We start from the raw sequence: 13,635 nt of genomic DNA on the forward strand, positions 1-13,635 counted from the left end.
TGACCTAGTTTCCTATTCTTCTTGAATGTTACATGCCCCTCAATATTCAGGGCCAAAGCTTTGTCGTCCTGCTGCCATGTCACTATAATAGCCATCAGATCATATTTACTTACTTCAATTCATTACTTCGTTATGAATCCTATGCACATATAGAGCCTTGGGTTTTGTCTTCTATTATCGTTGTATGACCCTTGTTTCTCATTTTATTATTATTGTCTCCTGCTTTGCATCTTTGATTTGCTACTTCTACTCAAGAGACACAGCCTGAGTGAGAATTTGAAACTTGGTAATTTGGTGCAGACGGGGGGGGGGGTGCTTTTTCCCTACTGTTATGTTCTCTCTCTCTTTCTTCTGGCCTGTAACTTTTAATCAGCAGGGAGAGAACCTGAGAACATCTGAGACCATCAGAAGGTAAGTGATTTTTACTCATTTTTACTTTTATTACCTTTTCAAATTGTGTGTGTGTGTGGGGGGGGGAAGAGGACGACAATGAAGTGACATCACTGAAAAGCTGTGACCCGAGTGGCTGGGTGGGAATCTACACTAAATTTTAAAAATTAAGCATTGGTAACTAATTAAACATAATTACTTAATTATAATTTAGAGGGGTATCTAAGCCAGAGATCGGAGAGTACTATATTTAGCTTTCACATTTATAGTAGAAGTCTAGTGCTAGGAAACAGATAGCTAACAGTAACGTTTTTTAAAAATGTTAACTTTTAACATTAATTTACTAATTAATTGACGCAATGTCAGTTAGAGGGGTGCAGTGCTCTGACTGTGAGATGTGGCAGCTCCGGGAGGCTTCCAGCGTCCCGGATGGCTTCATCTGCAGAAAGTGCACCCAACTGGAGCTCCTCACAGACCGCATGGTTCGGTTGGAGCAGCAATTGGATGCACTTTGGAGCATGCAGGTGGTGGAAAGCGTCATAGATAGCAGTTATATCAATGTGGTCACACCCAAGGTGCAGGCAGAGAAATGGGTGACCACCAGAAAGGGCAGGCAGTCAGTGCAGGAATCCCCTGTGGTTGTCCCCCTCTCGAACAGATATACCCCTTTGGATACTGTTGGGGGGATAGCCTATCAGGGGAAAACAGCAGCAGCCAGAGCAGTGGCACCACGGCTGGCTCCGATGTTCAGAAGGGTCAAAGCGCAGAAGAGCAATAGTAATAGGGGACTCTATAGTCAGGGGCACAGAAAGGCGCTTCTGTGGACGTGAAGAGACTCCAGGATGGTATGTTGCCTCACTGGTGCCAGGGTCCAGGATGTCTCCGAACGGGTAGAGGGCATCCTGCAGGGGGAGGGCAAACAGGCAGAGGTCATTGTACATATTGGTACTAACGACATAGGCAGGAAGGGACATGAGGTCCTGCAGCAGGAGTTCAGGGAGCTAGGTAGAAAGTTAAAAGACAGGACCTCTAGGGTTGTAATCTCGTGATTACTCCCTGTGCCACGTGCCAGTGAGGCTAGAAATAGGAAGATAGAGCAGCTAAACACGTGGCTAAACAGCTGGTGTAGGAGGGAGGGTTTCCGTTATCTGGACCACTGGGAGCTCTTCCGGGGCAGGTGTGACCTATATAAGGACGGGTTGCACCTAAACTGGAGAGGCATAAATATCCTGGCCGCGAGGTTTGCTAGTGTCACACGGGAGGGTTTAAACTAGTATGGCAGGGGGGTGGGCACGGGAGCAATAGGTCAGAAGGTGAGAGCATTGAGGGAGAACTAGGGAATAGGGACAGTGTGGCTCTGAGGCAGAGCAGACAGGGAGAAGTTGCTGAACACAGCGGGTCTGGTGGCCTGAAGTGCACGTGTTTTAATGCAAGAAGTATTACGGGTAAGGCAGATGAACTAAGAGCTTGGATTAGTACTTGGAACTATGATGTTGTTGCCATTACAGAGACCTGGTTGAGGGAAGGGCAGGATTGGCAGCTAAACGTTCCAGGATTTAGATGTTTCAGGCGGGATAGAGGGGGATGTAAAAGGGGTGGCGGAATTGCGCTACTGGTTAGGGAGGATATCACAGCTGTACTACGGGAGGGCACCTCAGAGGGCAGTGAGGCTATATGGGTAGAGATCAGGAATAAGGGTGCAGTCACAATGTTGGGGGTTTACTACAGGCCTCCCAACAGCCAGCGGGAGATAGAGTAGGTAGACAGATAGGTAGACAGATTTTGGAAAAGAGTAAAAACAACAGGGTTGTGGTGATGGGAGACTTCAACTTCCCCAATATTGACTGGGACTCACTTAGTGCCAGGGGCTTAGACGGGGCGGAGTTTGTAAGGAGCATCCAGGAGGGCTTCTTAAAACAATATGTAGACAGTCCAACAAGGGAAGGGGCCGTACTTGACCTGGTATTGGGGAATGAGCCCGGCCAGGTGGTAGAAGTTTCAGTAGGAGAGCATTTCGGGAACAGTGACCACAATTCAGTAAGTTTTAAAGTGCTGGTGGACAAGGATAAGAGTGGTCCTAGGGTGAATGTGCTAAATTGGGGGAAGGCTAATTATAACAATATTAGGCGGGAACTGAAGAACCTAGATTGGGGGCAGATGTTTGAGGGCAAATCAACATCTGACATGTGGGAGGCTTTCAAGTGTCAGTTGAAAGGAATTCAGGACCGGCATGTTCCTGTGAGGAAGAAGGATAAATACGGCAATTTTCGGGTACCTTGGATAACGAGAGATATTGTAGGCCTCGTCAAAAAGAAAAAGGAGGCATTTGTCAGGGCTAAAAGGCGTGGAACAGACAAAGCCTGTGTGGAATATAAGGAAAGTAGGAAGGAACTTAAGCAAGGAGTCAGGAGGGCTAGAAGGGGGTCACGAAAAGTCATTGGCAAATAGGGCTAAGGAAAATCCCAAGGCTTTTTACACGTACATAAAAAGCAAGAGGGTAGCCAGGGAAAGGGTTGGCCCACTGAAGGATAGGCAAGGGAATCTATGTGTGGAGCCAGAGGAAATGGGCGAGGTACTAAATGAATACTTTGCATCAGTATTCACCAAAGAGAAGGAATTGGTAGATGTTGAGTCTGGAGAAGGGTGTGTAGAGAGCCTGGGTCACATTGAGATCCAAAAAGATGAGGTGTTGGGTGTCTTAAAAAATATTAAGGTAGATAAGTCCCCAGGGCCTGATGGGATCTACCCCAGAATACTGAAGGAGGCTGGAGAGGAAATTGCTGAGGCCTTCACAGAAATCTTTGGATCCTCACTGTCTTCAGGTGATGTCCCAGAGGACTGGAGAATAGCCAACGTTGTTCCCCTGTTTAAGAAGGGTAGCAAGGATAATCCAGGGAATTACAGGCCAGTGAGCCTTACTTCAGTGGTAGGGAAATTACTGGAGAGAATTCTTCGAGACAGGATCTACTCCCATTTGGAAGCAAATGGACGTATTAGTGAGAGGCAGCATGGTTTTGTGAAGGGGAGGTAGTGTCTCACTAACTTGATCAGAGTTTTTCGAGGAGGTCACAAAGATGATTGATGCAGGTAGGGCAATGGATGTTGTCTATATGGACTTTGACCTTTGACAGGGTCCCTCATGGTAGGCTAGTACAAAAGGTGAAGTCACACGGGATCAGGGGTGAGCTGGCATGGTGGATACAGAACTGGCTAGGTCATAGAAGGCAGAGAGTAGCAATGGAAGGATGCTTTTCTAATTGGAGGGCTGTGACCAGTGGTGTTCCACAGGGATCAGTGCTGGGACCTTTGCTCTTTGTAGTATATATAAATGATTTGGTGGAAAATGTAACTGGTCTGATTAGTAAGTTTGCAGACGACACAAAGGTTAGTGGAATTGCGGATAGCGATGAGGACTGTCAGAGGATACAGCAGGATTTAGATTGTTTGGAGACTTGGGCGGAGAGATGGCAGATGGAGTTTAATCCGGACAAATGTGAGGTAATGCATTTTAGAAGGTCTAATGCAGGTAGGGAATATTCAGTGAATGGTAGAACCCTCAAGATTATTGAAAGTCAGAGAGATCTAGGTGTACAGGTCCACAGGTCACTGAAAGGGGCAACACAGGTGGAGAAGGTAGTCAAGAAGGCATACGGCATGCTTGCCTTCATTGGCCGGGGCATTGAGTATAAGAATTGGCAAGTCATGTTGCAGCTGTATCGAACCTTAGTTAGGCCACATTTGGAGTATAGTGTTCAATTCTGGTCGCCACACTACCAGAAGGATGTGGAGGCTTTAGAGAGGGTGCAGAAGAGATTTACCAGAATGTTGCCTGGTATGGAGGGCATTAGCTATGAGGAGCGGTTGAATAAACTCGGTTTGTTCTCACTGGAACGACGGAGGTTGAGGGGCGTCCTGATAGAGGTCTACAAAATTATGAGGGGCATAGACAGAGTGGATAGTCAGAGGCTTTTCCCCAGGGTAGAGGAGTCAATTACTAGGGGGCATAGGTTTAAGGTGAGAGGGGCAAGGTTTAGAGTAGATGTACGAGGCAAGTGTTTTTTTTTTTACACAGAGGGTAGTGGGTGCCTGGAACTCGCTACCGGAGGAGGTGGTGGAAGCAGGGACGATAGTGACATTTAAGGGGCATCTTGACAAATGCATGAATAGGATGGGAATAGAGAGATACGGACCCAGGAAGTGTAGAAGATTGTAGTTTAGTCGGGCAGCATGGTCGGCACGGGCTTGGAGGGCTGAAGGACCTGTTACTGTGCTGTACATTTCTTTGTTCTTTGTTCTCATCCCCACTTGTGCCTTGGTATCAAGGGCAGTGACTCTCATCCCACCACTGGAATTCAACTTTTTGTCCATGTCCCATGACCAAGGTCCCAATGAGGTCTGGAGGCAATTCATCGTGGTAGAATCCAAACTGAGCACGGGTAAGCAGAATATTGCTGAGTAAGTGGTGCTTGGTAGCACTGTCAATGACACTTTGCTGATGATTGAGAGGTTACTGATGGGGTGGCAATTGGCCAGGTTGAGCTTATCCTTCTTTTTGTGGACAGGACATCCTCTAGATGATTTTCCACACTGTTGGGTAAATGCCAATGCTGTAGCTGTATTGGAACAGCTTGACTAGATGCATAGCTAATGTGAAGCACAGGTTTTCAGCTCTATAGCCAGGATGTTGTCAGAGTCCACAGACGTAGCTGTCTCCAGTGCCTTCAGCCAATTCTTGATATCACGTGTAGTGAATCAAAGTGGCTGAAGACCGGCATCTGTAATGTTGGGGATCTCAGGTGGAGGCCAAGATGGATCATTCGTTTGGCACTTTTGGCTGAAGCTATTTGTAAACACTTCAACCTTGCCTTTTGCAAGAGTTCCCCATCGTGGAGGATGGGAATGTTCATGGAATTTCTTCCTCCCATTAGTGAAAAGGAGACCCAGGAAAGTAGAAATTGTTAAAGTGACAGAAGGCACTGCAAGAGTCACAAAGTAGTTGGGAAGAATAAAGTAGAATTGAGATTAGAAGAAATCAGTTCAGTGGTGCAGGAGCAGGCTGAAACAATGGGTCTACCAAGACCATCTGTTTGTGGAACTTGGAAGGAAATAGAAGCAGGGTGTTCAGGATTACTTCACTATAAGGCTGGAGACTGTGGTGCAAAGATCTCCAGAGGTGAAAGACACCAAACAACCACAGTACATTCTGTGCCTTTGCTATTCTCAGTGCTTCTCACAAGTGGTGTTCAACATGGAGGAAGGAATACTGATACATCAGTTGAGGACGGGAGGTGGGGGAATAATCAGAGGAGGTTTCCCTGGCCAATTTAAAATATATATATTTTTATTCAAGGCATTTAACAAATATATAATAATCATCTTTATTGTCACAAGTAGGCTTACATTAACACTACAATGAAGTTACTATGAAAAGCCCCCAGTTGCCACATTCCGGCGCCTGTTCGGATACACTGAGGGAGAATTCAGAATGTCCAAATTACCCAACAGCACGTCTTTCAGGACTTGTGGGAGGAAACTGGAACACCAGGAGGAAACCTGCTCAGACACAGGGAGAATGTGCAGATTCTGCAGACAGTGATCCAAGCCAGGAATCGAACCTGGTTCCCTGGAGCGTGAAACAACCATGCTAACCACTGTGCTACCGTGCATAACTGCACACAATACTCAAACTGATTCCGCACCTTTTAACGTAACTTCCATGTTTTTGTGCTTTATGCCTTATTGATAAAGCCCAGAATGCTGTATGCTTTATTAACCAGTCTCTCGTCTGTTACTTTAATGATTTATGCACCTATGAACTCCCTCTGCTCCTGCATCCCATTTATGATTGTACCCATTATTTTGTCTCTCTGCGTTCATCTACCAAAATTTATCCCCCTCCACAATTCTCTGCATTAAATTTCATGTCACTTTTCCTCTCATTATGGTTCACAATACTTCAAAGTTTCTTATTATCCGCAAATTTTGAAAATCCTCAAATTCCTTCCCTAAAGGATATTAGTGAACTTCAGCTTGGTCCAGTGATTAAACTATTCTCGGTTCTTGGGACAATATATTCAGATCTCACACCTGAAAGCAAGACTTGTGCAGAACAAGGTGCAAATTAATCTGAATTAGGTGTCAAATTATGTTTGCTAACTCCTCTGTAAAGGACCTTGGGATGATTTATTACACTAAAAGTGTGAAATAAATGTAATTGTTGTTGAATCTTTCAGATCTAAATAGGATATTTTTTTTACAGCAAAAAATGTATACTTTTCAACATGATTGGGAAAATCAGAATCTACAATATATACTGATGCACTATCAATTATTACAAAGACGAGAGTAGAGAATAATCAAGGCTTTATTGAGCAGAGATGTGTGGCCTCCTGCAGCTGCTACCAGAATGGGAGCAGCTCCGGCGAGCACACACATTTATACGCCGCCTACTGGGCGGAGCCAGAAGGCAGGGATTTACTCCTGTACCTCTAGTACAGGAGCCTTGCCGTACTACCTCTAATATACAGTTACTACATCTAATATACAGTTAGTGGTGACTACCACATATACACCTACTCAAGCAGGACTCGTTGTTTTGGCATGTAAACTGGAAAGTCTGTCTGTTTCTTTCATCAAAGAATGGTGCACTATATCAGGAGGTAGGGGTTAGAAAGAATGACTATATGAGTGCAGGACGCAATGTGGTATAAGCTCTATTCTCTACTGCACCATGGTTCCCCCTTCAACCCCAGCTCAGACACTATTGTGGGAAAAGATGCAGAATAGGTTTTGCAGTATCAGTACAACATGCTTTCTAACAATCAGCCAAAAGTGGATCTCTGGACAGCTCACGTGCATGGCTACAGAAGATCAATATCTTGGCAAACCCACAGCATTAACAAAATTGCACAAACACAGGGAGAACATGCAGATTCTGCACAGACAGTGACCCAAGCCAGGAATTGAACCAGGGACCCTGGAGCTGCGACAGGTAAGAGCAGTACCAAATTCGGGGGGTGGGGGACGACGACTTCATACCTAATTCTTCCAGTGTTGGGACTCCATACTTGTCATCATGGTCATCAAGGACAGGTGTTATACATTTTCCCATGGTCTCCGCAGTCATTGTTCCCACAGGCATTTCTATAGATTCCATTCGGCTTACAAGTGTCTGGAAATGTTTGTAAGTTAGAGGTGGCTGACCACCGTTGCGATCTATGATCCTATTAAAAGAAACCAATTTGATGAGACAAGGCCATGATAGATCTAAATTAACCCAATTGCTTGGACCATATTCCAATTCAGGTTAAGCATAGAAACTAATTGAACCACATCAGCTTTTAATGAAAAGGCAATTCAGATCAACTTCTGCTATGAAACACTAACTAGGAAGTTTAAAAGCATAATACAAACATACAAATTTGGCAACTTGAGCCTGCTCCACAATTTGATAAGATGATTGCTGATCTAATTGTGATCTCAACACATTCCTTTCTCGCTTCTCGCTCCCCCCCCCCCCCATCCTCCATCTCAGGAATCAGGTGGACCTTCTCTAAACTGTTTCTAATGCAATAATGCCCTTTCTTAAGTAAGATGAACAAAACTGTACACAGTACTCTAGATTTGGTCTCACCAATCCCCACATTTATATTCCATTCCTCTTACAATAGACATCAACATTTGCCTTCCCAATTATTTGCTGTACCTGCATACTACTTGATTCATGTACCATACTTTTGGGACTAGAGGAGTCTGCTAAACACTGACAATAGGGTTTAGTGTAATTAGTAAATGAGTGTAGTTAATTGGGAACGTAATTGCTATTTTCTAAAGTGAAAAGGAGCTACTCAAACTAGTTTCTAAAATGTAACAAAGTCAAAGCCAAGTCTATATTGGTACTACTGCTTTGCACTGGAAACAGCAAGTGAAGAATATACATCCTCCAGCAACATCTAGTGTCAGCAACCACATATTACAAGTTCATGACATTATTCTTTAAAAATAAACTTGATAAAATGATTCATACCCAAATGCTATTTAATGCTGGTATAAAGATTCTAAAAACAGTGGGACTTCCAGTGGCGTTACGTAGGGGAAAGACGTGCATGAGGTGGCTCCCGCTAAAATACTGCACTTTTTGTCCTTTTCTCTTAGATTAAGGGGACATTTTCTTTTGAAAACCAACAGAATTAATGGGATAAGAATCTTATATGGTGAAATGCCCAGAAACACCAAGGGAAGAAAGGCAGACAATAAACATTTGGTGGCGGAATTAGAGGGCTCTCAGAGCTCAATCGGCAGAAAAGATGATGGCAGACTCTGGGCCACTTCACTAATGGCCAAGGTGCTTTCAAGTACCTTGGCAAAAAGATTCAACAACACTGGCAGGTTGTGTTAGAGGACCTCCGCAAATCGATGGAGCAGGCCTTGGCTTCCATCAGCATGGCTTTGGAGGAGACCACCAAAATCATGAAAGCCCATGATAAAAGACATGGAAGTGGCCCTTTCGAGTCAGTGATCAGATTGCCTCTCTAATGGCCAGAGCGAATAAATCACAAAAGAATGAATGTTTAGAGAATCAGTCCAGGGGAACCATTGAATTGTGGGGCTGCCAGAGGGGTTTGAAGGCCCACCGCCCACGGACTACTTTGCAGAGATGTTCAATAAGATAGTCGTGGGGGAGGGGGCGATTCACATCCCCTCCTGAGTTGGACTGAGCCCACTGTACACTCCGGCAGAGGCCTTGTCCTGAGTATCCACGGCATGTGGTAACAGTGAAGTTTCATAGCTTCAAAGAGAAAAAGAGGGCTCTGAAATGGGCGAGGGAGCATCATGACTTCAAATGGGAAGACCACGCCATCAGGTTTTACCAAGACATGGGAGCAAAGCTGGTGAAGAAAAGGGCTGCATTCAACAAAGTCAAGGCCGCCCTGTACAAAAGTGGATTCCGATTTTGGGTGGTATATCCAGTGCGGTTAAGAGTGACCTTTAAGGGAGAGGACTATTCATCTGATGTGCCAGGAGAGGCGGACTCATTTGTAAAGAAACATGGGTTGGGATTTTATGGATATTGGGGACTGGCATGTTGAATTGTGGGGGTTCATGTTTATTTTTGTGTTTTCTTGTTCTTGTTGGGCTGAGGTTTTACAGTTTGGGCTTAGGTTTGGAGTTTAGATTTATGTGGGTTCTGTTCTGATTGTTATGAAAATACATAGCTCCCTGATGGTGTGCAATGGTTTATGTGGTTTTAATATTTTGTTGTTTGTAACCATTTGTCTTCACTCTAGTTGGGAACCGCCCTGCTAACCGCAGAGTTAGCTAATGGGAGTGGAGTTGAAGGGTTGACTGCAGTTCATTACAGTAGTTTTTGAGCTTAAGGTTCTTGTTTTGTTTAGGTTTGTTAGAAGTAGATTTTAGTTGTTTATGTTCGCCTTGCTGCGGTTCTGTATGCATATATTGTCCCATGAAAGCCCGCAAAGGAATTACAGTAACAAAATGGATTTGGTTTGGCAGCCATCTTGGGTGGGCCTGGTTACTGTACCTTTTATGTACCTGTTGGATAATCTCTCTGGTGGAAATAGGAAATAGCTGACTCCAGATTGAGGGGGCAGGGGAGGGCCCCAATTTGTTTGGTCACCTGGAATGTTAGGGCGGTGGGGGGGGGGGGGGTGAATGGCCCAGTGAAAAAGTTGATAGTATTTGCTCATCTTAAGAGTTTGAATTCCGACGTGGTGTTTCTGAAGGAAACTCATTTGTGGGTCCAGACAAGGCTGCAGAAGGGTTGGTGGGACAAGTCTTTCTTTCAGGCTTTAATGGTAGGGCCCGGGATGCGGCAATATTAATTAATAAAAGGTTTCAGTTTTCTGCTGCTAAGGCCCTGGCCGGCCCCAATGGCAGACAAGTGGCTCTTTGGCAGGCACTCAGGTTGTTCTATGCTCCAAACTGGGACAATACGAATTTTAGCAATAATTTACTGTCCTCCCTCCCCGATTTGGATTCGCATCACCTTATTTTGGGTGGGGACTTAAATTGTGTTCCGAACCCTAATCTGGATTGGTCCAAACCCAAATCTCTGACTCCATCAGGGGTGGCCAGAGCTTTGCTGCTTTTCATGGAACAAATTAGAGGGGGGAGGGGGTTGCTTGTTTTTTTGCACCGTGATAAACATTTTTCTTTTTACATGCTCATCAGCTATACTTGCAGATTGATTTTTTTTGTGGTGGATAGGTCTCTCCTCCCTTTTGTGGTGGTGGCTGGTTACTCAGCGATAGTGATTTCAGGCAATGCCCCACACGTTGTTGATTTGGCAGATCTGGCCTACTGCATTTTCTGCTCCCAATGTGGTCTCCTCTATATCGGAGAGACCAAACATCGACTGGGTGATCGCTTTGCTGAGCGCCTTCGATCTGTGCATTTTAACATAAGACCCTGCTCCCATGCCCACATGTCTGTCCTTAGTCTGCTGCAATGTTCCAGTGAAGCTCAGTGCAAACTGGAGGAACACAATCTCATCTTCCGGTTAGGCACACTACAGCCTTCCGGTCTCAACATCGAATTCAACAACTTCAGATGATTAGCTCTATCCCATCTCGGCCCATTTGTTTTCAGCCCATTTCATTTCAACTGTCTTTTACCATTTCTTTCTTTCTTTATATATATTTACCCCCCCCCCCCCCCGATCTTATCCACCTTTCCTTACCCTTTCTCCCCTTTGCTTCCCCTTCCCCTCCCCCACATCTAATCTGTCACAGTTTACCCTCTGATGTTAGTTTCTCTGCTGTTTGGTCTTTCACACCATTTGTTATCTCTAGGGACTGCCATTAGCACTCTTTCCCCTTGGTTTGTGTGGTTTTAGCACCCCATTTCCCTGGGTTTCTGTGGCTATGACTCATCTTTCATTCTCACTCCACAGTATAAATATTTCCCACTTTTTCTGTCTTTTAGCTTTGACAAAGGGTCATCTGGGCTCGAAACGTTAGCTCTTTTCTCTCCCTACAGATGCTGCCAGACCTGCTGAGATTTTGCGGCATTTTCTCTTTGGGTTCTTTTCTTGCCCCCATCTGCAATAATCACCTTTTTCTACCAGCGGGTTTGGACTCAACGTCGAAGTCATGGGAGGGGAATGTTTGGAGACCTGTTTGTGGAGGGGAGGTTTGTAAGTTTTAAGGAGCTGACGGAGAAATTCCAGCTGCCTGGTTCCAGTCTTTTCAGATACTTTCAGATTTCTGATTTTTCGCGTAAGGCTTTTCCGTCCTTTCCCTTGGTGCCACCCCCTTCCCTGTTGAAGAGGATTATGACTTTGGCCGGGTCTTTCGGGCATATACAGACATATCCTCTCAGCGGAGTCAGCTCCTTTGAGTGATGTGAGGGTGAAATGGGAGGGTGAGTTGCGTCCCATTCTCGATGATGAGGTATGGAGTGAGGCCCTTCACAGGGTCAACACATCTTCATGTGCTCGGCTAAGTCGGATTCAAATCAAGGTGGTGTATAGGACGCATCTGACGAAAGCGAGGTTGAGCAAATTTTTCTCTGGGGTGGAAGACAAGTGTGAGCGTTGCTCTCAGGGGACGGCTAACCACACACACATCTGTTTTAGTTTTGTCCCAAGTTGGCAAGCTTTTGGCCTCTTTCTTCAACACCAGTTCTGAAATGCTCAATGTTGGTTGTATCCATGTCTGCTGGTGGCAATTTTGGGGCTATCAGGCTTGCAGGTGCTTCTGACAGGGGTGAAGGTGGATGCCCTCACCTTTGCCTCGATAATAGCCCGGAGACAGATTCTGCTTGGGTGGAGGAACCCTATTCTGCCCAGTGCTTCGGCTTGGTTGGGTGACCTCATATCTTTCTTACATTTGGAGATGATTGAATACAGCATTAGAGGGTTGGTAGAAGGGTTCTACCAAAGATGACAGCTATTCATTTCCTTTTTAAGGAGCTAGTCACCGTCAGCTGGTAGATGGTTCAGTTTAGTTTTTTGTGGTTCGTTTTGTGGTACTTTTGTTCGTTAGTCTCATTCTTTGATTGTGTAACTTTGGTTATTTGTTTTGTATGATTTTGTTTCTGAAAATGTAATAAACATATTTTTTAAAAATAATTCTAATAATACAAGGTTAATGCGATGTACGAACTGGTTATATCTCAAAGCATTGGAATGCCCGCAAAGGAATTACAATAACAAAATGGAGCAAGAATGCAAGTACATTCTTCAGCACAGCTTCAAAATAAGTGGTACTGAGTATTTACAATCAAACATTCTATTGTCATCTTTAAATGTTAACTTTTTGACCCTTTCAACAAAATACATAATTAATTATCGTTTTTACTGACAGCTTCTGAACACTGGTGACAAGGGCAATAAGTGAGTATGCTCTCATACTCAAGAGGTCTTTTTATGCTGACTCTTCCCCCCCCCCCCCCCCCCCAAAAAAAGGTTTGTTGCACAAAGTTGGTTGACATGAACAGAACCTTCCTAAAAACTTTCTGACACGCCAAAAAACATACATGTCTAAATCGAACAAAGTGTGTGAAATCTGTACAATCACTTCAACCCCTGCCTCAATGGCCAACTTCTTGATAGCCACATCTCGCTCCTTGCTAAAGGGCTCAGAGTCATATTCAAAAGGTAAGACGGGAAATTTTCCATTCCTAGAGCAGATTTCAATAAACAAGAATTGTTAGTTTAACAGATACCAATGGACTATGGATTGCATCCACGATTCACATGTGATCCTTCATGTTGACAGAGCCAGAGTAGAAATTTATAGGAGTTGGGAAAATAGGCAATAACAATCTTTCCAGGTAGGGCGGCATGTGGCACACTGGTTAGCACTGCAGCCTACGGTGCTGAAGACCCAGGTTCGAATCTCGGCCCTGGGTCATTGTGCAAAGGACATTCTCCCCGTGTCTGCGTGGGTTTCATCCCCACAACCGAAAGATGTGTAGGTTAGGTGGATTGGCCACGCTAAATTGCCCCTTAAATTGGGAAAATTAATAATTGGGTACTCTAAATTTCCAGGCTGCTACTTACACCTGCTAGTATCTGATCATGGTGAAACATTTGCAGGTTTCTGAACAAATTATTCCATTTATCCAGGCTCCCAGGCATCTGTTATTTCTAAAGGCATTTGGAAACCAGAAATAAAGGAATAAACTACTCAAATTAATTTTTTTTCAATAAACAATTTTATTGAGGTATTTTTGGCATTGTAAACAGTTACCGTGTACAGTAATGTGCAAATATCAACAAAA

General features: G+C 44.5%; 1 protein-coding gene across 3 annotated transcripts in view; it reads right to left on the bottom strand.

Annotated features, from left to right (window-relative positions):
- cry1b (cryptochrome circadian regulator 1b) overlaps nt 1-13,635 on the bottom strand; it is a 125,569-nt gene that overhangs the window by 49,250 nt on the left and 62,684 nt on the right. For all 3 annotated transcript variants that reach the window (XM_072484894.1, XM_072484896.1, XM_072484895.1), the window contains exon 3: nt 7,429-7,613. In XM_072484894.1, coding sequence (XP_072340995.1) covers nt 7,429-7,613 — 185 coding nt within the window. The remainder of the gene's footprint in view (nt 1-7,428; nt 7,614-13,635) is intronic.

The sequence above is a fragment of the Scyliorhinus torazame genome, chromosome 19 (genome assembly GCF_047496885.1).
Source record: "Scyliorhinus torazame isolate Kashiwa2021f chromosome 19, sScyTor2.1, whole genome shotgun sequence".
Lineage (NCBI taxonomy): Eukaryota > Metazoa > Chordata > Chondrichthyes > Carcharhiniformes > Scyliorhinidae > Scyliorhinus > Scyliorhinus torazame.